The sequence below is a fragment of the Leptonotus elevatus genome, chromosome 17 (assembly GCF_054856555.1).
Source record: "Leptonotus elevatus isolate MCC_2025b chromosome 17, RoL_Lele_1.0, whole genome shotgun sequence".
NCBI classification, from domain to species: Eukaryota; Metazoa; Chordata; class Actinopteri; order Syngnathiformes; family Syngnathidae; genus Leptonotus; species Leptonotus elevatus.
In genome coordinates, this window is record NC_141255.1 from 4,134,177 (window position 1) to 4,156,417 (window position 22,241).

Consider the following 22,241-nt stretch of genomic DNA (forward strand, 5'->3'; position numbering starts at 1 on the left):
AACAACCCGAGGCATTCCTGTTGTATTAAGACACATTGACGTACAACGAGCCAAACTGTGCGGTAAATCATTTGTAGATGACAAACCAGATGAGAAGTGGATTGTGTTTGATGGGCCGGTGGACACGCTGTGGATCGAGAGCATGAACTCCGTAATGGACGACAACAAGGTGCTCACGCTCATCAACGGGGAGAGAATTTCCATGCCCGAGCAGGTGTCTCTGCTCTTTGAAGTGGAGAACCTGGCGCAGGCGTCCCCTGCGACAGTATCCCGCTGCGGGATGGTCTACAATGATTACGTGGACCTGGGATGGAAGCCTTTTGTCAAGTCCTGGCTCGAGAAACGTCAGAAGGTATGCGACGAGATCTTCAGTCTTAGCCATGACGACAAGATGCCGTGCCGTATAATTGATTTCCACATGTTCTTGCAGGCTGAGTTGGCACATCTAAGTTCTTTGTTTGACAGTTTTATTGAGAAAACACTGATTTTCAAAAAGAAAAACTGCAAGGAGTTGATTCCCGTTACTGAACTCAATGGCATTGTCTCACTCTGCCGCCTCTATGACGCCTTGACCATGAAAAAGGTTACTCATTCTAACACGCATTGAGAGCGGTTTCTAATGGGTCCCTTCAAGTAGCAAATAATTGTAAACCCCATTCCATCCCCAGTTGAACATGTCTGATGCGGACAACTTGGGTCGGGTCGTGGAGCTCTGGTTTGTCTTCAGTCTCATCTGGTCCGTTTGCGCCTCTGTCAATGAGGACGGGCGCAAGAAGATGGATAACTTCCTGCGGGAGTTGGATGGCACCTTTCCCATCAAGGTCAGTGTTCGAGCGTGAGAAGAATGCAGTCATTAAATCAGGCTTCGAAATGTAACTATTTGTGATCAGCCTGATTTAAGAACCTGTTATGAATGCTAAATATAGCAGCCATTCGTAATGTTTGTTGTTCTTATTTCCATTTTCCATCCTTTAGGACACAGTGTATGAGTACTATGTAGACATGAAAAACAAATCCTGGGCACCATTTGAAAATAAACTGCCAAAAGGCTGGCGCTACAACTCCAAGTGAGTGGGACAAGATGGCGTTCAGTTCCCGACGAAACACGCGTATGACATCCCCTCTCTTGCAGCGCTCCATTCTACAAGATTATGGTTCCGACAGTGGACACGGTTCGCTACAACTTCTTAGTAACGGCAATGGTGAATTGTCAGTACCCGGTGCTGCTTACCGGGCCGGTCGGCACCGGCAAGACCTCGGTGGTCCATGGGGTCTTGCATGGCCTCGACAGCGGCAAGTGGTCCACGCTTACGATCAATATGTCTTCACAGGTTGGTGTTGACATTTGTATTGTGATCTAATACAAGGACATTTTTAAAGGCTCACTTTTTGAGGGCTTTTTAACGGTAATTTCTTATTGTCTACGTCCAGACCACCTCAAACAACATCCAGGCCATTGTGGAAGGCCGCTTAGAGAAGAGAACCAAAGGTGTGTATGTGCCCGTGGGGGGCAAGGATCTGTTGTGTTACCTGGATGACCTCAACATGCCAGCGCATGACCTCTTTGGCTCACAACCGCCACTGGAGCTGATACGCCTCTGGATCGACTACGGCTTCTGGTTTGACCGTCAGAAACAGACGACGACGTATGTCAAGGTGAGAGAATGCAGATGGGGAGTTTTTGCATCAAAGGGGCAAGTTAACCCAAGAACAATTCTTGACAATAATATTTTCCATGCGACCCACTAGTCTAAATATGGTATTCTGGTTAATATTGCATTAGTGGAATATGAGTTAAGCAGCAAAATCCAGCAGTTTTGATCAATATCAGAAGGTGGCCATTTGGCTACTTCTTCTCCTCGAGTGAAAATTACATCACAGGTGCTCAGTTTTCAGGTAACAAACAATCACAGCTCAGTTTCAGAAAACAGATGAGCTGTGATTGGTTGTTGCCTGAGCCCTGAGCAACTCTGATGTCATCTTCAGTCGACAGCAAGTGGCAAAATGGCCGCCCCCTGAGATGGATAAAAACCGGCTGGATTTTGCATCATAACTCATTTTCCACACATGTAATATTAATCAGAATGTCATGTTTGGACTAGTGAGGTCACATATAACATATTGTCAAGAAATGTTTTTTTGAATAAGGCAGCAAAATCCACTGGATTTGATCCATCTCTGGGGGCGGCCATTTTGCCACTTGCTGTCAACTGAAAATTACGTCACAGTTGCTCAGGGTTCAGGTAACGACTAATCACGGCTCATCTTGCGAAAGGAGAGCCTTGATTGGTCATTACCTGAGCAACTGTGATGTCATCTTCATTGGACCGCGATTGCCAAAATGGCTGCAGCTCAGAGATGCATAATAAGGGTAGACTTTGGCCGAAACGCTGTAATTGCCGCATCCAACTTTTAGAACATGTCCCTGCTGGCCTCCATGGGACCTCCCGGAGGAGGAAGGACTTTTATTTCTGACCGCTTGCAAAGCCGTTTCAACCTCATCAACATGACGTTCCCCCATGTAGGACCCCCTTACCTTCCTTCAAGTTTTCCTCATCTACAACATCCACAAAATCAAAAAAAATGTTCTTCCTTCAGGACTCACAAATCAAACGCATCTTCAGCACCATGATTAACCAGAAGCTGCAAGTTTTTAAGGAGGACCTCAAGCCTGTCGGTGAGCTTCTGACCCAGGCTACTTTGGAGCTGTATTATTCAGTTACGGCTCGTTTTCTTCCCACTCCGGCCAAGACGCACTACCTCTTCAACCTCAGGGATATCTCCAAGGTACACGTGTCGGACTGATTTTACAGTGTACCGACTGCACAGGGCAACCACGTATCTCATTTCTGTTTTTCTATGCTATCCCTTTGACTGTAGGTGTTTCAGGGTCTGCTGAGATCAGATCCAGAGTTCCAGGATAGTAAAAGCAGCATGGTTAGACTGTGGATCCATGAGTGTTTCAGGTATTAAACCGCCTTGATTTTTACTCCCAGGCTGACTCGAGAGATTCGATTGGCACTGCTTGATATGATGTTCTTGGTCTCATGACACATTTCAGGGTTTTCTCCGACCGGCTTATCGACCGCAGTGACACAGATTCCTTTATCACATTGGTAGGGGAGAAAATGGGCTCCATCTTTGACCTCGTTTTCCACAATATCTGCCCCGATAAAGTGCCCCCAGTATTTGGTACGTATCACTCACAAAGCGTTATGTTAGCCTTATGCTAGCTTTTACTCATTTTATTCTGGTGCATGTCAGGTGATTTCTTGACAGAGTCTGGAGTGTATGAAGACCTTTTGGACATAGCAAGTCTCAAGAAGTTCATGAAGACCCAGCTGGAGGACTACAACCTGACACCTGGTGTCGTGCCCATGAACCTGGTGCTCTTCCGGGACGCCATCGAACACAGTGAGAACACAAGAATGCCACGCCCTGCCAGTAAAAGGTTCCCGCAACCGTTTTCTGCGCTACGTTCACAGTAACCCGCGTGGTCCGTGTGATCAGCCAGCCGAGGGGCAACATGCTGCTGGTCGGCGTTGGGGGCTCGGGCCGACAGAGCTTGTCCAAGATGGCGGCTTCCATCTGCGAGTACCTGGTGTTTGAGGTGGAAATCACCAAACAGTACCGCAAGATCGAATTTAGAGAAGGTAAGCTGACACAGGAAGTTTCCAGCCCTCCTCATATCCACTCAAACATAACAAGGATTTTCTCCATCTTTTCCCAGACATCAAGAGGCTCTACCGTTTGACCGGTGTGGACAGCAAGCCCACTGTCTTCCTGTTCAACGATACCCAGATTGTGGTTGAAGCCTTCCTGGAAGACATCAATAATATCCTGAGCTCTGGAGAAGTCCCTAACCTCTATAAGCCGGATGAATTTGTGGAGGTCTGCAATTCCCTGTCCGACGCTGCCAGGAAGGAGAATGTGGTTGAGACGCCCAACTCTTTATTCAGTTTTCTAATAGAGCGAGTCAGAAGCAACCTGCATGTTGTTCTCTGCATGAGCCCCGTGGGAGATCCCTTCAGGTATCCTCACGCTGCCTTCCTGTACCCTGATAACAAAGTTCCCATCACCAGCAGGCTTGTTTGTTACTTACAGAAACCGTATCCTGCAGTACCCGGCGCTTGTTAACTGCACGACCATAGACTGGTTCTGTGAGTGGCCCAAAGATGCTCTGCTGGAGGTTGCTGAGCGCTACTTGGAGGGACTGGAGCTGGGATCCACTGAGGGAGTGAGACACTCGCTATCAATGCAAATCTATCATTTTTGTGTGTGTGTGTGTGTGTAAACTTGCCAAAAAAGATAATTACCCTTTTGTTCGTTGCAGAGCAAGACTAAGGTGGCCTCCATATTTGTGACGACACACCAGTCAGTGGTGGACTGCTCAGAAAGGATGAAGCAGGAGCTGAAAAGACATAATTATGTGACACCCACCAACTACCTGGAGCTGGTGACTGGATATAAGAAGTACGGACCGTAATGGACGCACTGTGTTTCATGGCTTTGCAGCTTATGAATTGTCGGTCTGTTTATTCAGGCTTCTAGGAGAGAAGCGGCATGAACTTGGGGAGCAGGTCAACAAGCTGAAAAACGGCCTTTTTAAGATCAGCGACACTGGCGAGAAGGTGGCCGCCATGACCGTGCAGCTGGAGGAGTCCAATAAGCAGGTGGCCGACTACCAGAAGGAGTGCGACGAATACCTGACTGTCATCGTACAGCAGACGAGGGAGGCTGACACGCAGCAGAAGGTAGGATACCAAAAATGGATTCCCTTGGAGTAATGTATGTGTGGTTGTGTGATTCTTTGTGTTTCCAAATACTGTAGTAGTGTGTGAAATTAACACTTAACAGAGTTGTTTGATTCTCCAGTGTTAATCTTCTATAACTCAATACGGTGCTAAAGAGTGTCAACGTTTACTCTCAAGAGTTTTTTTTTTTTTTTTTTATCTGTTGTGTTAAATTTTATTAACACTATACAGTGTTAGCCAGTGTTATTTTTCTGACTCAGTTTGGAGTTAATTTTAAACTGAAATGTTAACACTGTGGAAAGAGTTACTTTAACACCAATGCTGATGAGGACAAAATACACTCGGACACAGGGTTAAATTTAACTCTTTTAAGTGTTAGATTAACAGTGCAAAATGTGCTGTGATGTGTGATTAGACTGTGAGTGCCAAAAAGGAGAAAATTTCGGCAGAGGAGGCTCAATGCAAAGCCCTCGCGCAGACTGCATTAAGAGAGCTCGATGAAGCCCTGCCAGCCCTGGATGAGGCCACCAAGGTATGGCTGAAATCTGCACCTTGTTAAAGTCACTACACAGTCAACTTGACTCTATTTAGGGTGGGGCCAAATAGCCTCAGTTAAGAGTAAAATGTACACTTGGAAGAGAGTAAAAAAAAAAAAAAAACCAAGTCACTCAAGGGTTGAGGAACCTTGAGGACCTTCAGTTTAACTCTACCACCTGAGCTATGCCACTCCTACTGTTTGCTTATATCCAACAGGACACCAAAAACATAGTTATTTATTTTTTATTATTATTATTTTTACATTTTATTTTTGTATTTGTATTTATTTAATAAAAGTATTATTGATTTATTTTATCATATTTTATTTAATTGTAATTTTATTTTACTCTCTTCCAAGTGTAAAATTGACTCTATTTAGAGTGGGACCAATTAAAATTGACACCATCTTCCCCACAACAAAGGCGCTGGAGTCTCTGAACAAAAAGGACATGACAGAGATTAAGTCGTACGGCCGTCCTCCCGCTCTGGTGGAGAAAGTGATGCAGGCGGTCATGACCCTTCTCAACAAGGAGCCAACCTGGGCAGAAGCCAAGAGACAGCTGGGTGAGGAAAGAGGACTTTTATTTTTTTAATTTTTTTAATTTTTTAATATTTTTAATTTTTGTAATTTTTTTTTTAAATTTTTTATTTTAATTTTTTTTTTTTTTTTTTTTTTTTTTTAAGCGGATGGCTTCTGTGTCAACACGAGAATTACAAATACGAATTGCAGTGCAGCCTTTCTCACGTGAAGTATTTGTGACAGGTGAGGCCAACTTCATCAAAACCCTGATCAACTTTGACAAGGAAAACATATCAGACCGCGTGTTGAAGAGGATCGGCAACTACTGCAGACAGCCTGACTTCACGCCGGACAGCACTGGGAAAGTGTCGCTGGCTGCAAAGTCGCTTTGCATGTGGGTCAGAGCCATGGAGGTACGGCTTCGTCACCATACAACAACAACAACAACAACAATAATATGGGGCAGAACTAAACACAGAGAACTGTTGCAGGTCTACGGATGTGTCTTCAGGGTGGTGGAGCCAAAACGCGAGCTGCTGAATGCTGCCGAGTGCCAGCTCGCGTTGAAGCAAGGCGAACTGGCCGACTCTGAGAACAAACTGAAAGAGGTACCTGCTTGGGAGACGGATACACTTTTTGAAACGAAGGACAGCTGATGTGATGGACGTGGTTTTGTGCACAGGTGGGGGACAAACTGGCACAGCTCAACAAACAGTATGCGGAAAAAGTGGCCACCAAGGAAGATTTGAAGAGGAGGTCGGACGAAATGGAAGTGAAACTGGACCGAGCTGACAAGCTGGTGAAAGGTCTGGCCGGGGAGGGCGTCCGCTGGGAGCAGACGGTTAAGGTAAGGACACACACACACACACACACACGCACACACACGCACACACGCGCGTTGGGGAGTACCTAATGTTGTGGTTTCAGGGTCTTGAAGACAACATGAGCTTCCTGGTTGGAGACTGTTTGCTCGCAGCGTCATTTCTGTCCTATATGGGCCCCTTCCTTTCTAACTATCGAGTGGAACTGCTGGAAATCTGGACGAAAGAGGTCAAAAGATTTTGATGACATTGTGGTTGCGTGACTTTTTCCAGTATTTTTAAAAGCGTCTCTTTTTTGTCACTTTTCTATCTTCTCAGGTCCAGCGTCAGACTATCCCATGCACCCCAGGCTTTAGTTTTTCTACTTTCCTTTCAAACCCCACCACAGTGAGGGACTGGAACATTCAAGGCCTGCCTTCTGATGCCTTCTCCACTGAGAACGGCGTCATCGTCACCCGCGGCAACCGGTCAGAACTGAAACACAAGCTGTGGCTATCTATCTGCACTCTGGCGCACTTATCCAGTTAAGACCATCAGGTCATACATTTTCATATGGGCTAGTCTGAGCTGACCCCCATGTGGGTGGGCGGCCAAGACAGTATAAGAGTAGAGACCATTTTGAATAGATTAGACCTTCTTCCACATTCAGCAGAAAAAGGCTCCACAGCTGTGTACTTGATCTTTCTGGCATCCAGGAAATAGTTTAACTTTTCCTGGTTGTTATTATTGCACTCTAAAAACAGTTGGGTCAAAAGTAATCCAATTATGGATCAAAAATGGACCGGTCCACTTTATGGGTCAATTTGACCCAACTTTCTGGGTTGTTTTATACAAAATGGCCCCATTTTTTTGACCCAAGTAAAGGACCTGACCAATATTTATGAGTTGTTTTACACTAAAAGACCCATTTGTTGACTCAAAGTTGGATCAAATTGATCCAAGTAGTAGTATTATTGACTCACACTGTTTTTAGAGCGTGGTATAGCGTAACATAACTAGTATAGTTTTTATGATCAAGGACTAGAAATTAGACCTTAGAAAAATAGAAAATTGCCATTCATTTCATTTGGGGGGGGTTATGTAATAGTGGTATCGGTGACTACTCGTACTAGTATCGGTCTGAAATAAAGTGGTATCGAACATCCCTACTGTAATCCCAATTTAAAAGTATTGTAATATGTTTTTTCCTTTTGTTTTGGTGAAGATGGCCGCTGATGGTGGACCCGCAAGGCCAAGCTATGAAATGGATCAAGAAAATGGAGATGACGAAAGTAAGTCATGTCCCGAGATGTTGACACGACTGTTTGTTTTGCTTTTTGTTCAAACCAGGATGTTAGTTCTTTCTGTAAATACATCCAGAATGAACAATATACAAATAAAGTTGGCTAACTGCATAATTGTGTATGTGTGTGTGTGTGTGTGTGTGTGTGTGTGTTTGAATTTGTGCAGGGCTTAAAACTAATCGACTTTCAGATGCCGGATTACATGATTATAATGGAGAACGCCATCCAGTTTGGGAATCCTGTTTTGCTGCAGAACGTCCAGGAGGACTTGGACCCGTCTCTCAACCCAATTCTCAACAAGTCCTTGACGCGAATAGGTCACACACATACACGCACACACACACACACACACACACACACACACACACACACACACACACACACACACACACACACACACACACACACACACACACACACACACACACACACACACACACACACACACACACACACACACACACACACTTTTTCCTACGTAAAATGGATGGCCCACTGTACAAGTAAATATTCTTCTGCTTTGTTCCTAGGTGGCAGGCTATTGTTGAAATTGGGTGACAAGGAGTTGGAATATAGTCCGGAATTCCGCTTCTACATCACCACCAAGCTGTCAAATCCTCACTATACCCCGGAGATTTCTACAAAGACCACCATTGTCAATTTTGCTGTCAAGGAGCAGGTTGGAGTTTGTTGTTTGTTTCCCCCTTTTCTTTCAAATTTGTATCATTTGGCTTGAACTGCCGTGTGTGTTGTTGTGTGTGTGTGTGTGTGTGTGTGTGTGTGTGTGTCCTGCTGGCAGGGTCTGGAAGCCCAACTCTTAGGTATTGTGGTGCGTAAGGAACGTCCAGACCTGGAAGAACAAAAGGACAACCTGGTGATGAGCATTGCCTCGGGAAAGAGAAGCCTGCAAGAACTGGAGGACGAGATCCTCAGGTGAATACATTTTCCCTTTCTCTTCCCAAAATTATTTCCCAAAAACATTTTTTACGAGAACGGCGTTCTGCCCTCCAGGTTGCTAAACGAGGCGAGCGGCTCCCTGCTGGACGACGTGCAGCTGGTGAACACCTTGCAAACGTCCAAAGTGACGGCCACTGAGGTTTCAGAGCAGCTGGAGAGCAGCGAAGTGACGGAAATCAAGATCGACACCGCTCGAGAGGTTCGATCGTCACCCGTCCGCAAAATAAATCGAGGATTTTTTGCCGAAGAGGAAATTATCTTTTTTTTTTTTTTTTGTCAGGCCTACCGCGCGTGCGCTCAGCGGGCCTCCATCCTGTTCTTCATCCTCAATGACATGGGCCGCATTGATCCCATGTACCAGTTCTCACTGGATGCCTACATTAACCTGTTCAACCTCAGCATTGAGAAGAGCAAGAGCAGCTTAAAGCTGGAGGAAAGGATCGTCAACCTCAATGACTACCACACATATGCAGTCTACAAGTAAGATGCACGGTTTACATAAAAAGGCTCCTGAGGGCTGGATCGCTTCCTACTGGCATGTTCCTTTGCAGGTATGCATGCCGGGGTCTGTTTGAGATGCACAAGCTCCTCTTCAGCTTCCAAATGTGTGCCAAAATCCTCGAGGTCGCCGGCACACTCAACATGGACGAGTATAGCTTATTCCTCCGTGGTGGAATTGTAAGAAAAGCCAGCTCGGATGCTGAGGGGGGTTCGTCTAATCCTTCCAGGATGACATTTGACCGTTCTTTGTGTTTCCAGGTACTCGATAAGAAGGCTCAGATGGAAAACCCGTGCAGCAATTGGCTTGTGGATTCCAGCTGGGACAATATCACAGAATTGGACAAGTTGCCAAACTTCCACGGCATCATGGCCTCTTTTGAAAAATACCCACGGGATTGGAAGCTTTGGTTTACCAGTGCCGAGCCTGAGAAGGCCCTACTACCAGGTTTGTGTGGTGCAGTATAAATATGAGGACATTAGATGAATTGAAAAGGAAGTTCACCCCAAAATATTTTTAACAATATGTTCTCGTATGCAGCTCCACTAGTCTATTCTAAACATGACATTCTGATTATTATATTGCGTTTGTGTCCACCCGTTTTTATCCATCTCCGGCGGCGGCGGCCATTTTGCCACATGGTGTCAACCGAAAATGACATCGCGGCTGCTCAGGTAATGACCAATCATGGCTCAGCTAGTGAACATCACATGACCATAGCAGACAAAACTCAGAAAATAGGTGAGCCATGATTGGTTGTTATCTTATGCCTGAGAAACTGAGATGTCATTTTCAGTCGACAGCAAGTGGCAAAATGGCCGCCACCTGAGATGGATAGAAATAGTCCGTTTTTAGACTGCGAGTGGAGCTGCTTAGAACATATTATTGTAAAGAAAGTTTTTTGGGTTTACTTGACTAAAATCGATTGATTAATTGGGTTTAGCATTCATAACAACAAAACTCGTCTGCTTACATGCTACATTTGAATGCAATTGAGGCGTATCGGCCAGTGCTTGTCAGCTACCAGCAGAGGGCGCAATTTAGTTAGCTAATCGGTGGCATGGTTGCAGCAGACATGAACACATGAATCAAAATGAATTGGAGCCATTTTGAAATAAAGAAGTTTTGTAGCACTGTAAATGTAAAATAATATTTTATTATTGTTTCTGTCATTTCAGGAGACTGGGAGAACAGCTGCAACGAGCTCCAGAGGATGCTCATCGTCCGTTCTCTTCGGCCAGACCGCGTCTTGTTCTGCGCCAACACCTTCATCGTCAACTATCTGGGCCCTCGCTTTGTGGAGCCACCTGTTCTCGACATGAGGGCTGTAAGTAGTTTTTTTATTTTTATTTTTTTTTAAGTTCTCTTGTTGCTCCTCTCTCATCGCTGTCCTCGGTCTTGTCTCTTGAGGTCGTGGACGAATCCACATGCCTGTCTCCTCTGGTTTTCGTCTTATCTCCTGGCGTGGATCCCACGGGAGCCCTGCTCCTGCTCGCCGAGACAACGGGCATGAGCAAACTCTTCCACGCTCTCTCCCTGGGTCAGGGCCAGGCTCCCATCGCCAAGAAAATGATCGAAGAGGGAGTTAGAAAGGGTATTTTCTTTTTCGCTCTGAGTCAGACTGTTGCGTAAAAACCCATTTGATACTGAGATCCGTTCTCACTTATTCCTTCGTTTTGGACTGTCCCAGGTCACTGGGTCTTTCTGGCTAACTGCCACCTCTCTCTCTCCTGGATGCCCGAGTTGGACAAGCTGGTGGAGCAGCTGGAGGTGCAGAAGCCCCACACAGACTTTCGACTCTGGCTCAGCTCTTCGCCACATCCCGAATTTCCCATCAACATCCTGCAGGCGGGCATCAAGATGACCACGGAGCCGCCAAAGGTAGAGCCTTGAGCTTTGTATGGCAGGCATACACACACGTCAAACGGTCGAGTTAAAAAATAACCCAAATTGGGTCAAAAATGGACCGACCCAACTTTTGGAGTTATTAAACAAATTAAATGAATAATCCACAAAGCAACCTTTTTTGGGGGGGCATGTTTTGTGGTTTATTCGTTTGACCCAACTTTTGGGGGTTAATTGAATAACCCAACTGAATTTGGTTAAATATGAATAGACTCAACTTTTTGGATTATTTAATTAAAAACGTTGGGTTAAATTAAATAATAACCCTCAAAGTAACCCCGTTTGTTGGGTTGTTTTGTGTGTACCCAAAAAGTTGGGTCAAATTAATAACCCACAAAACAACAATTGAATTGGGTGAAAAATGAACCGATCCAACTTTTTGAATTATTTAACCAATAAAGTTGGTAAAAAAATATTTTTTTAAATTAATAACCCACAAAGCAGCCCCATTTTTGGGTTGTTTTGTGGGTTATGCATTTGACCCAACTTTTTGTGTTAACTCAAATAACCCAAAAATTTAATTTGGGTTAATAGAATAGCCCAAAAAGATTAGTTGGTGTTATTTTTTTTTAACCCAATTTGGGTTATTTTTGAACCAACTGTTTTTACAGTGCATGTGTTTGCGCCTTTGTCGCCCGCAGGGAGTGAGAGCCAACATGAAGCGTCTCTACCACCTGGTGACCGAGGCTCAGTTCACTCGCTGCGCCAAGCCCGTCTTCTACAGGAAGCTGCTCTTCTCCCTCTGCTTTTTTCACAGCATCCTGCTGGAAAGAAAGAAATTCCTGCAGCTGGGCTGGAACATCATCTACGGATTCAACAATTCCGATTTTGAGGCAAAGAGTGACGAAAGCTCGCGGCCCTTGTCGCGATTTCAACTCATCCTGGAGTTTTTTCCGTTTACAGGTGAGCGAGAATCTGCTCAGCCTGTACCTGAATGAGTACGAGCAAATACCCTGGGACGCCCTCAAGTATCTCATCGCCGAGGTCAACTACGGAGGTCATGTGACAGACGACTGGGACAGACGCCTTCTCACCACCTACATCAACGACTACTTCTGCGAAGCCGCAGTCACCGAGCCTTACTTCAAGTAAATGACACTCAGCGCCACCAAGTGGACATAAAGTGCTTTTTATATTGCATTTTTTGGCGATAGGATCGCGGCGGGTTAAATCTGGAAATCCATTCAATTGAACACAATTTGTTTCAATTCTCCCTAGATTGTCATCATTAGCCGCATATTACATCCCCCACGATGGACCCCTGTCCTCCTACAAGGACTTCATCAACATGCTGCCCAGCCACGAGCACCCCGACTTGTTTGGCCAGCACCCAAATGCTGACATCGCCAGCCAGATCGCCGAGACCAGGGCCCTGTTTGACACGCTTCTGTCGCTACAGCCCCAAGTGACCAGCGCCAGCACAGCGGGGTCCGGTCCCAGTCGCGAGGACAAGGTGATGGCTTTGCTATGGACATAATGGAATAAAAGGGCCAAATAGTCTTTGAAAAACACTTTTTCTTCACTTTGAAGAGATGCTTGTCAGTGTACAGCCCGGCGCATATTTGTGTTGTCTCAAACATGAGATTTGTACCGTCTCCAGGTGTTAGACCTGCTGGCGGATGTGCGGCAGACCATCCCATCCATCATCGACTATGAGGGCGCCAGCTCGCTCTTCCTGGATCCTTCACCCCTGGATGTAGTGTTGCTGCAAGAGATCCAGAGATACAACGCCCTGCTGAGCATGATCAAGTACGAACCCCGCGCTCTCGTTGTTCCACCTTGCTGAATTAAGACAACAATCCCTGCGCATATTTCCCTATTGAAATGAATGGAAATGCCATTTATCTGTTCCAGCCAACCCCCTCAAAAAAACTTTATTAATTAATTAAGGAAAATTTGCCCTCTATAATGCATCAAAACATGGCACGATAACATAATTAGAAATAATATTTATGATGTAAAAATATAAAGTTTTGGCCCAACGCCAGCGATATGCATCATTATTTAATGCTACACTCCATTTCATTGTGCTGCTTCCTCTTGGCCACCGGGAGGCAGCGTAATACTAGTCAGACAGTCACAAACAAATCTTATTTTCTTCTTCTACTAAAACCCAGAAAGTTTCTGTAATATTATAAAGCAGGCTTCCCCAATCCTGGCCCTTGAGGGCCGGAGTACTGCAGGGTTTAGATGTTTCTGTCCTCCAGCACACCTGATTCTAAAGATTTGGATCGTTATCTGTCTTCTGCACAGCTAGCTGATGACATGAATCAGGTGTGTTTGGAGGACCAGGAATGGGGAAGCCTGTTATAAAGACTAATATTATTTGTAGGATTAGTAATGCAGCGGACCACCGCATGCTTGTATACGATTAGTTTTTTCTTCTTCTTTAAAAAAAAAAGTTTTAAAAACATTTTTAATGTTTTTTTTTAAAGTTTAATTTTATTATTTTTATTTTTGTATTTGTGGAGCCAAGCCCCATTTTTCGTGCAAAACTCTCACTAGTGCTTGATCAGCATTTCAGAATTTTTGGGATTTAAACAAAAAAAAGAAAAAGAAAAAAAATGCTAACCGTAACTAGCGGGGCATTGTTTTTCAGGCAAAATGGATTTATTTTATTTTTAATACAGTATATACCAAGTAATTCTCTTGTTTTATGTTTAATTTGAGAATACATTTCACCTCATGTCTCAATTTTTTACTTAAAGCGCCTGAATTTAGAATATTCCAATTCGAATCGCTACTGCCACCCACTGACGAATAATGAAACTGCACATACCGTTCTTCACATACACACCACGCACATGACGTCACATCCGCAGACAGGACACGGGAAATTCTAACCCGAATCCAGTCTGAAAACTATTGGCCAGAGACTTGCAGGAGTACCGATTGTGAACAGCTACGGTGTTAATCTACTAATTAGAAGACATTTCAGTCATAAATGCTCAAATAAAAATCTTATTGGAAAGTTATTTTGGGGGAAAAAGTTCCATATTGCAGCTTTAACAATAATATATAATTGGTCACTCGTATCTCAAGGCACTTTCTCAAACGGCGTTAAATGTGTGTCAGGTCGTCCTTAGTGGAGCTGGAGAAAGGGATCAAAGGTTTGGTGGTGATGTCATCCAGCTTGGAGGAGACCTTCAACTGCATGTACGACGCCAGAGTGCCACCGCTCTGGGAGAAGGTGACACACGCGACTAATGTGATGCGCACGATGACGTGTACTTTTCCATCTTTCCCTCACATTTTCTCTTGCTAAACCTCCGCGATTAAAAATGTATTTAGCTCTCACTCAGGTGGAACACATGCACCAAAAAAAAGCCGGCATCTGTGGATCTAATCGCAGAGTAATAAGCAGCGAAAGCTCTTAAGGCCGGCCCCACTTTCCGAAAAGGACCCTGAGCGTATTGAATGCCGGCCAAAGGCTTATTACTCTGTGTGTGTGTGTGTGTGTGTGTGCGTGCATACCATTTAATAGGAGCACTGGACAGCTATTAGCTCTGCTGCTTCCAGCTCAGCTTCTCTCATTTTAACCGACTGCTTGCGTGCCAAAAAAGTCTCCAGTTCATTTCTCACTGCCATCCCTTGTTTTTTTTTTTTCTCTTTCTCATCTGCGCACTCATCTGGATTGTGCAGCAATATCAATAGCTCGGCTGCCCTACTTCTGTGGCAGTCCCTCCACAATGTTTTGAATTGTTGTTTTAGCAAGCAATCAAAGTTGATGAAAAGTGACGTGGTCTCGGTCCACCAGGCATACCCCTCTCTCAAGCCCCTGGCAGCGTGGACCCGCGACCTCTGCCAGCGCGTTCTTCAGTTTTCACGCTGGGCCGAGCGGGCGCAGCCCCCAACCTTGTTCTGGCTTTCCGGCTTCACCTTCCCCAACGGCTTCCTCACCGCCGTGCTGCAGTCGGCCGCTCGGCAAAACAAGGTGACAATAGGAGTCAGTTTAATAGGTTTCATGTCTTCGTTTTATTTGTGATCGGGGAAATAGCTCTCTGTATTGTTGGGCTTTATAAGAACATGGTCATTAAATGGAATGTGTCATGTTGGTGTGCTCGCCTTGGCCACTGGGGAACAGTACGCTCTAAAAACAGTTGGGCCAAAAATAACCCAAATTGGGTCATAAAGGGACCAACCCAACTTTTTGGGTTATTCGCTTAACTCCAAAAGTTGGGTAAAATGAATAACTCCCCAAAAAAAAAAAAAGGTTGCTTTGCGGGCTATTCATTTAATTTGACCCTTTTTGGGTTAAATAACTGAAAAAATGTTGGGTCGGTTCATTTTTGACCCAATTAAATTGAGTTATTCAATTAACTCAACAGGTTGAGTCACACCGACACAACAACCCAACAAATTGAAAAATTGGCGTCCACAAATTTAAAAAAAGTTAGTTTGGTAATTAATTTTTGCCCATTTCAATTAGGTTATTCAATTACCGGTAATCCAAAAAAGTTGGGTCAAATAAATAGCAAACAAAACAACCCCAAAAAAGTATTGCTTTGTGGGTTATTAATTTAATTTGACCTTTTTTAGGTTAAATAACTGAAAAAGTTGGGTTGGTTCATTTTTTACCCAATTGAATTGGGTTATTCAGTTAACCCAAAAAGTTGAGTCAAACCCACAAAACAACCCAACAAATTGGCATCAACAAAATTAAATAAGTTAAAGTTGGGTTGATTCATTTTTGACCCAATTCAATTAGGTTATTAAATTAACCCCAAAACTTGTGTCAAATGAATAATCCCCACACTGCCCAACAGATTAGGTTGCTTTGCAGGTTATCAATTTAATCATTTTTGTATAAAAAAAAACCCCCAACAACTTTAAAAGTTGGGTCGGGCCATTTTTGACCCTATTTTTATTTTATTTTATTTTTTTACCTGTTTTTAGAGTGTGTAATACATTACCTGGCATCGTTTTGTCATTGTTATGTATCAAAAGTACTAGTGGTATTGGTACTTGGTATCGGTCTGAAAAAAGAAGTGGTATCGAACATACCTATAAAATATCCATCCATCTAGGTGTGTGCCGTCTATCGTATCGACTAAAATTTGCCGTCATGCTCTGTTAAGATCTGCTTTTTTCCATGTTCACAACTTCCACTTTGCTGCAGGTATCAGTTGACACGCTGTCCTGGGACTTTACAGTGTCCAGTCTCGAAGAAAGCCACATCCAGAACCCACCCAAGGTGAATTTCCACTTTTCCGCATTTTTATTTTCGAATGCACTAATCCTGCCCGGTTGTCTGTCGGCCTGCAGGATGGCGTGTACGTGCGGGGTTTTTACCTGGAGGGGGCCGCCTGGGATAAAAAGGCCGTATGCCTGGTGGAGGCCGATCCCATGCAGATGGTGTGTCCCATTCCCGCCATCAACTTCAAGCCGGTGGAGAACCGCAAGAAGATGGCCAAGAGTGAGCGCTTTTATTTGACTTGATTCATCCGCTCGCTCATTTTGCGGCGCCCTGAACTGACTCGCCCTTTCCGATTTGCAGACATGTACCTATGTCCTTGCTACTACTTCCCCGTGCGAACGGGCGGGGCGGACAGACCCTCCTTCGTGATCGCCGTGGAGCTGAAATCCGGCAACGTCAATCCGGATCACTGGATCAAGAGGGGGGCAGCGCTCCTCATGAGCCTGGACAGCTGACGTACTCGCATATGGACTTTTTTTTGTTTTTTTCTCTCCACAAAATCTTTTCCCTGTCTCAAAGAAAAACATGCAGCGGTTAATCAAGGTGAGGGAGGTCTACTTTCATGCAAATTGATTGTAGTTGTGAGGGGAGGGGGGGAAAAAATGAAGCTGTTCAAACACATGAATTTTAATGAAGCCTCTCAGGCAAGACGCAATCTTTCAGGCCCAGACTTCCCCGCTGGTCAGGGAGGCAGAGGAGAAAGTGAGTCGAGAGAAGAATACAAGTAGAGTCTCAATGAGGGAGGGGGGGGGGGGGGGGTTGATGGTGAGTTGAAGGTCGTATTCAGACGTGAGGATTGTCCCCAACAGACTTCCTTGGGCTCTTTATCTTTCTGTGTGGAGACACTGGTGGTCTCCTTTTGGGTGGCAGATTCAAATTCAAATAAGCTCCTTCTCGTCCTCATTAGGGATCGCCGGTGAGCCTGACTCAGCTAACCGCAGAGCACAAGAACGGGGATTCGAACCCCAAACTGCAGAATTGCGAGGCTCATATATGCAGCGTGTTTGTTGATTCGCAGTGATTCTCGAAACTTTTAATCAAAAAAAAAAAATACTTGGTTCTTCCGCAAGTGACACTATAATGGCTAACATTCAAATACTGTAACGTAGTAGTATTCCTAAAAAGTATACTTGTATTATTGTAATTTGAACCACTGTGCTGAATGATCATTCAAATAGGTTTTGGACATAAAAGTTAAAGACATTACTTGAGTGAATACAAACACTAAAGATGCAAAAATGCAAATGTATATAAAAAGTGAAAAAAAATATATACAGTATATTATCAGCTGGGAATGAAGTGAATACAGTATTCCAATAAAGGAATGCAGATGACATGAATTTTGTTGGTGTCCCTTAAAAGCGCCGCTACTGCGGATAAAAATATCGGGAAAACTGGCCTCAATATGTTTGTGCAAAACTTCTTAAGATTCACAGCTTGATTGATAAATTCATTAAAATTGGAGACATATCTCTTTTTGCTGGTCTGGAGAACACTCTTGACTCAAATCAAGTTTAGGGGGCTTTTGGGGTGGGGGGGGGGGGGGTTGCCGTTTCAGCGACTGGTGAGTTCTTTCTTTTGGGGAAAATAAGATTAGCACATATAACATCTCTCAACTTTTGATTCCTGGAGTGGAGCAGAACTAAAGAGGGAGGTCCACTTCAGCATAAAGACATTTGGACACGTTTTTTTTAAGTTCTTACTGTATGTGATTATGGAGGCGGGGCGGTTAATGTCCGAGGCAGTTCCACCGAAAATAAACCTGCATGAGGGAAGAGAGAAAGGAGAGGAAGGGAGGAGGAGGAGGAAAGGGAGGGAAAGGGCCCTTCAGCGGGGACACAAGGAAAGGGAGCCTCTGCGTGTCACTGGAAAATAAAACTGCGCAATTTATTTTTTTGCCGAGTGCCTTCGTGGACCATGTGTGGAAATGTTCCGGAACGGATTGGATCTCAGGTTCCGTCAACCCCGTTCGCCTCGGATTCCCTTCGAGCAGCCGATTTTTCCCAGCAGATGGTGCCTCGCATCAAGAGGAGGAGAAGCGAGCCGTGGATCATGCCTTGCCCATGGGCCGTCACCTTCCCTGCCTGCGCATGTTTGCACCTAAACGCGTCATGGATGTGCAGCTCGCCACTTGTTCTGCGTCATCCGCGGCCGGGAGAGGAGATGAGCGTTCTCCATTAAAACTAGCAGGCGATGCAAAAGGTAACACAAATCCAATCCAAGGCAACATTTTGCTGCAGCTATTACAACACGTTGTGATGTTGTTGCGGGACATTTTGTACATAAGCAGCGTTGCGAATGAACGTGCGCAGCCATGTTAAGTTTTGACACACTCGATGCTGCGGATGCCACACGGAATACTTTACGGGAAGGTGAGATGTCGCAATCGACGTTTTCTTAAATCAGCCGTGCCCACGCTCATGTGACGCACTGGTGGACAATTTCTCAAGAGAGGAGCCGTGGCTTTTTTTTTTTTTGGATTGTAATGTTTTTGTTGGGGCGGAGGGTTTTTCGTATTTTGTCTCACGATGTATCATGTGGTGAAGTTGTGGCGGGTTCTCCGTGCAATTTCCAGGAAGAGCGTTTGAATGTTCTTCCTCGGGAATGGATGCAGTTGGTGTCTCCACCCCTCTGCGCGCTCTCGTGATGCACTTCGCGCTCAAGGCCACCGGAGGGCGCCACAGCACTGCAGGGAACTGGTGAGCTGAGTTGCCAACAAACACACACAAAAAAAAAATCGAATTATTTTAAATCACATATTGTGTTTGTAGCGTGTATTCATGTACTGCTTCATGCTCAACACACACAAACAGAAAACCAGAACATGAGGAATATATTTCTATTTTGTAATCGTTTTTATTCATAATATCTGTGTTAGTAATACTATAAAGTACCTTTGGTCATAAAAATGTAGCAGAATGAAATGTGTCCAAACATTTGCTCGTATACCAGTAAGAAAAGTCACAAAAGCCTAGTTTCCACCACCAGTATCTACTCTACTCTACTCTAGGGTAGGGTAGATACCGTCGGTGGAAACGAGGCTAAATAAGGCCAGTATCAGCCTAATACCAGTTAGCTGTTCCTAATGTTGTGGCCTGCGTGAATTGCAATACAACAAATTGTTCACTAGATGGAGACACATTCACAAGATCAGGTTGGAAATTAGAGCCGAATGTTTATATCGGCAATGTTATTAAGTTATGAATTCAATTAAATGATCCAAATTCACGTCTTTTCAGGATTTTGCTGCTCTTCAATCGAGCCATGAATGACGTCTGGCAATGTTGGTGAGTTGGCCTCATATTTTTTTTATATGAGTTGCACATATACATATTTATATTGTCAGCTTTGTGTTCTACATTACGGGGCACAAAAGGGGAGGTTGTGCTGAAGAGCGAAACCACTTAATAATGGAAGCTTTTGTTGTCTTAATGAATTTGTGAGTAGTTTGAGTAAGGCACAGCTGAGTCAGGTTGGAGGGGTGCGTGTGTGCGTGTGTGTGGATGGCAGGAAGCAGTGGGTGAGGAAGACGACGAACACGGGGTGTGTGAGCCTCCTCCTCTTCGTCCTCTTCCTGCTCCTGTCATCCTCTGCAGAAGGGGAGGAGGCGTGGCTGACATCATCCGCCTCCGGCCGCTTTGTGAGGGTGTCTCAGATCAGAAAAAAATGCAAACGGGGCCTGTAGCAGAAGGCCGTGTCGGGTTTCTGTGTATGTACATACTGCTCGAGTGTGAGGTGTCTTGACTCGTCCCACTTCCAATGTGTTGGCATTTTCTGTCTCTCATAATTGACGCGACAAGATGAGATTCACCCCCTAATTTTATCTTCTGCTCAACACCGCCATCTACAGGCATGATGGTGGAATACAGAGGCAAGTTTGCTGTAAAAGAAGTCCAAAATCCTCGCCAAAACAGACCAATCACTGCAGCTCATGTTTCTTGCTCAGCTCCTCATTCTCTGGCTTTTTGCCTCTCAGGTTTCAGCCCCCCCCCCCCCCCCCAGCATGCTTCAACCCCCCTTTGACCCGTGCGTTACCCTCCATCTACCCCCCCTTATCACCCTCTCCCCCAGGCAGTCATCCTTTTTGTGCTTTCCTCCCCCTTCCTCCCCCACTCCTCCTCCTCCTCCTCCTCCTCTTCGCCCCACTGCCTTTGTGTGAAGAGGCCGGTGAAGGGAGAAGAGGAGTGTGAGGAGGTAGAGCCAGACAAGATGGATCCTTTTTCTTTGGATTTGCATGTTGAGCCTTAATTTAGCCTCAATGCACACGACACATGGAGAGTAATGGGATAACGTCATTTGTTTGTATACTTCAAATAGGTCTAAAGAAGCAGATTCAAATTAAAAGTGTGTCATAGATTTCCTCAACTTTTATTTAACTAAGCCACATCTGCTCTCACTCTGCTGGGAGCTGTGCAGCATTGTGTTGCCTCAAGATTGAAAGTTGGATTGTTTGTATTCACATGTATAATGCAACGTGTGGTGCGCCACAGGGTTCAATTCTGGGGCCTCTGCTGTTTACATTCTATCTTCTGCAAAACTAACGAAAAAACTAAAACAAACATTCCAAAAACTATTTTGTTAACTAAATAAAATAAAAACGAAAATGAACTGAAACTACATTTAACAAACAGGTTGCAGTCTGTTTCATGTTTGAACAGCGCTGAAATAAAATATTAAGGCTTAATGTTCCATTAATATAACGTTCTTCAATGCTTAATGTGTGAATCCTAACCCTAAGTAAGACGTTTTGTTGAATATTCCCATAAAAAAAATATGTTAAAAAATTGATTCGGCCACATATCGAATCGATTTGAAAATTGCGCGCTGTAATATCGCGATATATTGCTGAACTATGGCAGGCTAGCTAGCTCCCTAGTGGGTAAACAAGCACCCGGGGAGCTAGCTAGGGAGCTAAAAAGCCAAAGCCAAACTGTGGCAGGGTTTTTACTTTCTGGACCTGGATTTTCCACCTCTGTCAGCCCCTGGGTTCCATTTTAAGAACCACTGATACAGCATTTGACTGTTCCGCCTGTCATCATACATCAATGGCAAAGATAGATGAACAAAGATTGTAGTAAATAAATCATATTTCTGACCAGTTAAGTAAAATTGAGATTATTTCCCATGGTATAGCTGATTATCTCTCTCAGCACTTTGGTTGGGACGCATTTGATTGTGAAAGTGAAGCTAATGTGATGGCCAGGTAGCGTTGTCAACGTTAATACACTCCTCTCCAAATGTGAACATGCATTATGGATTCGCCATGTCCTCCGCCAAGTCCTACACATGCATTTTTAAAAATCTCTGGTTAAGTGCGCGTGTGTGAGAATATTCCTGGAGAGCCAGATGCCGCCCCTGTCTGTTATCACAGCTAACTCCATTAGCCGAACACACACAGACACACACACACGTTGTTGAAACCGAGCCATTTTATTAAATTTGCAGCTTCAACTGTCAAAGAGAGGCATTGTGGGTAAACCGTCGGTCCACGGCGACGCCAAAATGTCAACTCGTGCGCCTCTGCTATCTCCCGTGAGGTGCTGACCTTTAGCCGCCGTCACGCTAACGGTTGATCAGCTCACGTAGATAAACACAGGCTTGCGTACAAGCTCCCTTATTTTGCATCCCCATTGGCCTGTAATTAGGCCCCAGGGTAATTAGCTGGCTAATTGCTAGTGGTTTGGTATACTTACACCACTTATCACCAAATCCAAGGGGGAAGCGTTGCTGTTGTTATTAATTAGCCTTTTTTGGCATATTGACAGGCA

The 22,241-nt window shown here is 44.6% G+C and overlaps 2 protein-coding genes across 5 annotated transcripts in view; both read left to right on the plus strand.

The window, feature by feature from the left end:
• Nucleotides 1-17,202, plus strand: part of LOC147159345 (dynein axonemal heavy chain 2-like) — a 32,897-nt gene extending 15,695 nt beyond the window's left edge. The window contains 43 exon segments of the mRNA XM_086058658.1: nt 78-352; nt 431-583; nt 669-821; nt 976-1,067; nt 1,133-1,331; nt 1,432-1,656; nt 2,417-2,521; nt 2,599-2,787; nt 2,881-2,966; nt 3,062-3,192; nt 3,265-3,414; nt 3,486-3,653; nt 3,731-4,031; nt 4,105-4,237; nt 4,334-4,473; nt 4,544-4,754; nt 5,170-5,286; nt 5,714-5,855; nt 6,055-6,224; nt 6,303-6,419; nt 6,494-6,658; nt 6,739-6,861; nt 6,951-7,099; nt 7,837-7,903; nt 8,082-8,232; nt 8,446-8,594; nt 8,715-8,848; nt 8,927-9,071; nt 9,153-9,352; nt 9,424-9,550; nt 9,632-9,818; nt 10,550-10,698; nt 10,782-10,965; nt 11,062-11,252; nt 11,918-12,109; nt 12,180-12,364; nt 12,495-12,729; nt 12,877-13,025; nt 14,352-14,466; nt 15,034-15,210; nt 16,396-16,470; nt 16,542-16,692; nt 16,774-17,202. Coding sequence (XP_085914784.1) covers nt 78-352; nt 431-583; nt 669-821; nt 976-1,067; nt 1,133-1,331; nt 1,432-1,656; nt 2,417-2,521; nt 2,599-2,787; nt 2,881-2,966; nt 3,062-3,192; nt 3,265-3,414; nt 3,486-3,653; nt 3,731-4,031; nt 4,105-4,237; nt 4,334-4,473; nt 4,544-4,754; nt 5,170-5,286; nt 5,714-5,855; nt 6,055-6,224; nt 6,303-6,419; nt 6,494-6,658; nt 6,739-6,861; nt 6,951-7,099; nt 7,837-7,903; nt 8,082-8,232; nt 8,446-8,594; nt 8,715-8,848; nt 8,927-9,071; nt 9,153-9,352; nt 9,424-9,550; nt 9,632-9,818; nt 10,550-10,698; nt 10,782-10,965; nt 11,062-11,252; nt 11,918-12,109; nt 12,180-12,364; nt 12,495-12,729; nt 12,877-13,025; nt 14,352-14,466; nt 15,034-15,210; nt 16,396-16,470; nt 16,542-16,692; nt 16,774-16,928 — 6,812 coding nt within the window. The 3' untranslated portion in view covers nt 16,929-17,202.
• A 1,099-nt stretch (nt 17,203-18,301) lies between these two features.
• The window catches only part of kdm6ba (lysine (K)-specific demethylase 6B, a), a 55,368-nt gene continuing 51,428 nt past the window's right edge, over nt 18,302-22,241 (plus strand). For 3 of the 4 annotated variants that reach the window (XM_086059293.1, XM_086059300.1, XM_086059299.1), the window contains exons 1-2: nt 18,302-19,172; nt 19,713-19,760. The gene's annotated coding sequence lies outside the window, so the exon portion shown is untranslated. The remainder of the gene's footprint in view (nt 19,173-19,712; nt 19,761-22,241) is intronic. The other variant, XM_086059294.1, reaches the window with a different exon arrangement.